We start from the raw sequence: 6,000 nt of genomic DNA, 5'->3' as shown, positions 1-6,000 counted from the left end.
GTATATTGCAAGAAGGACTTGATGACATCGCTTTCATCCTACCAGATGAACCGTCTTGGAGCAACGAAAGGAGTGATGTTTGATATGTTCAATAGTCTCATAAAATTTATGTCGATCAAGCTTTCAGATGTTTTTTTGTATAGTTTTGATTAGTAATTTTGAAATTATTAAGTTAGTAACAACATTAGTGTCTTCATTTCGTTTTGAAAGTGACTATATATTTTTTAGACCGTTGTTGCAGTTTTATCAGCTCAATTATCTCTTAGATTTTAGTGAAAGGTTAGCTATTTTTGTCCAATTTTAGAATTTATCATGGTTCGTTTGTCCGTTGACTTGGTGGAATCTGCAACAGAATGCATCAATCCTTGCAAAGAGCGAGAACTGAACCTTCGTGGATACAAAATACCCCTGATAGAGAATCTTGGCGCTTCGAACGACCTGTACGATACGTTTGAAATGTCTGACAATGAAATCAGAAAGCTAGATGGTTTTCCTTTCTTAAAGCGTCTCAAATGCATTATTCTCAACAATAACAAAATTGTGAAGATCGGACTCAACTTAGGTGAGTACACAATGGGTGGTGCATCATTACTACATTGCTAAACATCAACACTCAATATAATGAGCGCTTATCATTAGACTTTACAGTGATTGTTAAATTTGTGTACGTTTTAAACTACGAATTTGCCTTCACTCAATTTTCTTGGGCTCAATCCTTTGTTTGTCTCTTCTATCAAAATCAAGGTTTTTAGTAAAATTAAGCGTTCTTTTTAAAAGGGTTGTCGGATCTATTGTTTCCCCCCAGTGTTTTTCTATGACCCACAGTTACAAATTATATGTTACATAGCACGTTACTATGTGAGAAAATAGCACATGCGCCTGGGGTCATAAAAGATTTAAGCTCACTAAACGGGGGGGGGGGGGGGGGGGGGGGCAGAATAGATCCGGGTTGTCTGTTAATGTTGAAGTCAAGCTTATTAAATAGATTGACACTGTTACGAATATGATCTTGACTATTGAACTCTCACCAAAATGTGATAGTAATAAAGCTTTAATTCAATAGCTACGATTTAGTTAAACCATACATTAGTTGCTTATTTTTTGCAAACCGACTGCTAGCTTTTAGTTGCCCAGTATTGAAAAAATCCAAATGTCTTCAGAGTTCCTTGTATTTTAGAGGCTGCTTTGCCTGCACTTGAAGACCTCATTCTCACAAATAACAACATTCAAGAACTATCAGATCTGGATCCATTATTTTCTATCAAAACCCTCCAGAGGCTATCACTGCTACGCAACCCAGTAGTATATAAGAAACACTACAGATTGTACTGTATTTTCAAATTACCCAGTCTGCGTTTCTTGGATTTCAAAAGAATTAGAGAAGCTGAAAAAGAGATGGCCAAAAAAATGTTTGCTACTGACGAAGGAAAAGCTCTTGCAGAACAAGTAAAACAAAAGGCAACTACGAGCGCTTCAAAAGAGTTTGTTCCTGGTCAGCCTTTAGGACCAAGTCCAGCAGAGTTGCAAGCAATAAAAGACAGAATAACGAAAGCTACCAGCCTGGAGGAGGTTGAAAGGTTAAAGGTTATGCTGCAATCTGGCCAAGGTGTACCTGGTTTGTCATTGATTGGATCTCAAGGGCCTTCTAAAAGTGTACCAAGGCAGGAACCAATGGAGACATGAAAATCTAGACTGTAGAACTAGTTTGGAAAAGCTGGAACTGTTCATCGTAAACTGAATAAAACCTGTTTTTTGTTCTTGATGTTTCGGCACCATTTCAATGTTCTAAATGTATTCAAAAATGGTGCTGGTGAATTTTCAAAAACTTCCGGTTAGTTTTTGAGTTTGTTAGTAGACGCAGAAAAATTGCTAGGCTAAATGAAAAAATGTAATTTGTTGGTTTACTGAAAAATGCAATGTATTTGATTTTGATTTGTTCTCTTGTCCTTTTCTGTTAAATAAATATTTTGAAAATTCTATTTTTTTTAAAGGAGATAGCGATCATTTTCCATAATAACCACCACTATTATGATGCTAGATTAAACTTCAAGTTGCTGTAATATGCGATCCATAAACACAGATAGCATTTATTCTAGTAATTGTCACCAGTCTAGTGAACATAGCTTCAATTAGCTTTCAAATAGCAACCTATTTTCTTATCTTTTTCAGGCTGAGCCAATGTGTGGTAGTGTGTGTGATTGCAAAAATATCAGAAACTAATTGAATTAATATAATTTGACTGGCGGATTGATCTGACATGTACTACGTGCACGATCTTCTATCATACCGAACTGGGACTTTCGGTAAGCTGTGGTTTGTGGCCCACAACCCGAGTAAAATGAAGAATCGAAGAGACTTTGCAGCTGTAGTTGTTTCGGAGAAATGTAAAGAATTGCTGCAGCATTTCCCATTCTCAACTGCTTGCTTACCAGTGACTGGAAGTTACCCTCTAAACGGAGTGCCACTGTCCATTAGAACCTGTTCACATATAATGTTTGGAATTGTCTTCGTTTTCCATAAGCAATGTGACTTTCTCTACCAGGACTCGCAACGTTTGTTAGCTAATCTGAAACCAATGCGACTGAACGTGAGGGATCCAAAAAAGACCAAGGATCTGCCCCCGAGTGAGTTCATCATGAATGTGCCACCGTTACCAGATAACTGGGAATGGGATCTTATTTCGCCCACGGAGCAGGCAAGGTTTTTGGAGAACATGAATTTGGAGGCACAGGAACAGATTCTGATTGTGAATACAGACCACAGGGTGGAGAATATGAACGATATTACGCTTCGCGAAGATGACACTGATCCAAGGCTGTAAGTAGTATTATTAATTGCTTTCGAAAGAAGTTTGAAGCAATGATTGTAAGCGTGTCTTTTCAAATGAAAAATCCTCGCTTGACCGTTTTTGCGCGCTTGTTATGAAACATTATTCGCCTTCAAGTAACTTTTTCATGCTTGACTTCTCATTTTTTTCGTGATTAATTGCTCTCAAACGAAGTTTGGCAATTATATTAGTCCCAATTACGATTTTTCATCTGACCCAATTGACTTTTGGTCCTCAGAGACGGGATAAACAGGTAGCGCTCGGAGGGCATTAAGTGGCTGAGTAGCTCTCTTAGAGCCAAACGCATTACTAGTCTCTTATATGCGATTCACCGATTCTTGCACAACCCTACCCGCCGTCGATCCCCCCCCCCCCCCCCCCCAACCACTCTGCTCACCCACCCCACAATGCTAGCATCCCTAAGCCTAAGCCTGAAATAAAGTTTGCTGCTAAAGTAAAAGCGATTGTAAGTGATGCAGTCGCAAAGCCGGAATATCTTAGTGGTTAAGATGGGAGACTGCCATCCTGGAGGTATGTGGTTTGAACACGTCTGGGGTTGGTTTTTTGCACCCATAATAAATTTTTTAGGCTACACCCCCTCTAAATTAAATTGCCCACCGTCTGTTGTTCGAGAGCAGTTTATACGACGTTAGTGGGTCTATGTTCTCTAATGTCACTTCCAGTTGCAACGCAAGTGGATGTTAGAACAGCTGAATACGGAAAAATTGTTGCGTATCTAATTTGAATAGTCAACCCCATAGTGTTTGAGTTAATGGATAGTGTTTGAGAGAAATGGATAGTGGCATCTAATAAGATGAATTCCATTCTTATTTCCCACCAGCTTGTTAACCATGAGTCGACTAGTTAACGGAGATCTGCTCGCAATTACTATACTCCGACTAACTGCTGCAGATTGACAATATTTTTCACATTTTCAAAAATGTATGAGAATTTTATGTCAGCCCTTTTTTCATTCAGAGAAGTTTGACGGTTTTAGTGCATCCCAGGCTAACCTATGATATGAAATTGCAGCTTTCTGCGTCTAGAAACTCACATCTGAACAAAAATTCTTTTTTGGAAAAGGTTTTGAAATAATTTTGCGGCGTTTCAAGTCAATAATTCGTCAATTTTGGCTAAATTTGTCGAAGTTTTTTTTTCGATGATTAAAGACCAGGTATTGCTTTTTTGATGGTGTGTCCGAGCAAGCACTACACTGCTTCCCAAAATGTTTTGTATCTAGATGTTCGGATAAATCAAAAAGCTGCAAAAGTGAATTTTGTCTGCATTTCATGTCAGTTTAGCAGAAATTTTGACCAAATTTGAAAAATTTCTTTTTCCAATCATTTCAGTGAAGTAGCGACCCTTTAGTACTTACCTTTAGTACCACTGTTGAATTTTTAAACTGTCACTATGTACAGTTTTTAAAATATTAATAAGATTAGTTTTTAGTCCATTCGATCAACTTTTACCATTGATTTTACCTTTTTTCTCTGTTCATATTTTTTATCTTAAGAAACCGGGCGAAGAAAAATATGATGAGATCTGTCCAAATTTGTTAATTGTTCATGAGTTTTTCAGAAATTTATGAACATAACACGAAATTAAAACAAATATAAGAACAGTTATATGTTTTAGACGTAACTTGCTCAGAGTTATTATAAATTGGACAGAGAGAAAGTTAACTGGAATAAAAAATAAAACTTTAAGTACTGAGTTTCTTGACCTTGAGATTTATGAAATTTGTGATGCCAAAACTTTTTTGACAATTTTAAGCTTGATTTTATTTCCAACATGGGACTTGTTTTTCACTTTTTTAAAATTTTCATGCGGACAAAAATTTTGCGTTTAGAAGCATTATATGAAAACCAGTTATTTAGCCTGCTACTATTCAGCTCCGAAATTTCAAATTCATAGATATTGGATCTTGGTAGTTCTTTTTCTTATTTTGGTAGTAATTTAGAGCTCATGTTACGGGATTTTTGTCGGGCAGAATGAACAGCTTTCAAAAACGAGCAGATTTAAGGTGTGAAGTGCTCCTTGAGATGTGAAAGTTGAAAGTTTTGTACAAGAAACTCAGTACAACGGGGGTATTAGGCTACTGTTTTTACTATGTCTGCTTCACCGGTTGATTTTTGGCAGATCTTCTATTTTTGCCGATTCTGATTGAGCTAATCAGTGGATAACATATTTTTTTTTACCTTGGTGACATTTATTTTTAGGATATGTTGTTATTCACTTTTTCATTTCTGCCGCTGTTTCAGATGATTTTAGCTATTTATCCGAAAAGCAATAATTGCAGGTCTTGTATGCATTGAAATAAAGTGAAGCTTCATCTATTTATAGCTTTGATTTTAGTTCATTCCTTCAAATAGACAAAGCTTTTTTGAAAAACCAAATTTTGTCCGTAACAGTTGTTCTTTTTTCTACTGTTCCTTGGTCGGAATGTTCAAAGCTGCGTGTCTTGTTTACTGTTATTATTAAACTCAAATCAAATATCTTTGTGCCTCTTTTTGAATTGCTGTTTTTGTGTGTGTGCGTGCGTGCGTGCGTGTGTGTGTGTGTGTGTGTGTGTGTGTGTGTGCGTGTGTTGTGCGTGTCTCCCGATGCAGATGTTCCAGAGCTTAAGCGCTATATTTGGTTTTTTCTAGGTATCGTTCCAGTCTGATTGTTTTTGTCTGACGTCGTCTAGGACAGGGCAGTTTAGCAGGATATGTTCAAAGGTTTCTGGCCCTTCTCGCATCCTCTGCTCTGTCATGTCTCGCATTTTCCTGTCTTGTGTCTCCAGTATCGTAGCTCCGGATGGTGGCTAGAACGGAGCCTACTGGTTTCCACTTGTTCCGTTCGGCTGAGATTGTCGTCCATGCCTCTTCTTTTGGTTTGCCTCATCCTTCAGGTGCCTGTTAATGGTTTTCTTTGCGGTGTCATGGGGGTGTTCAGCCTTTTCGTTTTCGTGTACCCCCACATGACTTGGGAACCAGATCAGGAGCGGAGTTATCCTTCTATCGTTGTATTTCTTGAGTAACTTTGTTTGCTCTTGCAGGTAGCTCTTAGGAGAATTTGAGTCGCAGAGTTGTTCCATTCGGTTTACTACGGAGAGCGTGTCATTGATGACTATTTCTCTAGGCAGATCTTTAGAGCTGTGTCGAGAGCCCTTAACTCGGCCTGAAATGACG

General features: G+C 38.0%; 2 protein-coding genes across 2 annotated transcripts in view; both read left to right on the top strand.

The window, feature by feature from the left end:
- Positions 1-307: 307 nt before the first annotated feature.
- LOC142353534 (U2 small nuclear ribonucleoprotein A'-like) lies at positions 308-1,979 on the top strand. The gene is made up of 2 exons (XM_075405793.1): positions 308-562; positions 1,178-1,979. The coding sequence occupies exons 1-2, from the start codon at positions 313-315 to the stop codon at positions 1,681-1,683; spliced, it is 756 nt and encodes a 251-aa protein (XP_075261908.1). The 5' UTR covers positions 308-312; the 3' UTR covers positions 1,684-1,979.
- Positions 1,980-2,173: 194 nt separating this feature from the next.
- LOC142353533 (uncharacterized) overlaps positions 2,174-6,000 on the top strand; it is a 40,527-nt gene continuing 36,700 nt past the window's right edge. The window contains exon 1 of the mRNA XM_075405792.1: positions 2,174-2,817. Coding sequence (XP_075261907.1) covers positions 2,258-2,817 — 560 coding nt within the window. The 5' untranslated portion in view covers positions 2,174-2,257. The remainder of the gene's footprint in view (positions 2,818-6,000) is intronic.

The sequence above is a fragment of the Convolutriloba macropyga genome, chromosome 14 (genome assembly GCF_964194025.1).
Source record: "Convolutriloba macropyga chromosome 14, txConMacr16.3, whole genome shotgun sequence".
Lineage (NCBI taxonomy): Eukaryota > Metazoa > Xenacoelomorpha > Acoela > Convolutidae > Convolutriloba > Convolutriloba macropyga.
The sequence above is the reverse complement of the archived record's forward strand: the minus strand, read 5'-3'. Positions and strand labels throughout refer to the sequence as shown.

Excerpts from the sequence above, each read along its gene's own strand:
- LOC142353534 (XM_075405793.1), top strand. The coding sequence starts at position 313 with ATGGTTCGTTTGTCCGTTGACTTGGTGGAATCTGCAACAGAATGCATC. Across the intron at positions 563-1,177 it reads GAAGATCGGACTCAACTTAG|AGGCTGCTTTGCCTGCACTT; the intron begins GTGAGTACACAA and ends CTTGTATTTTAG.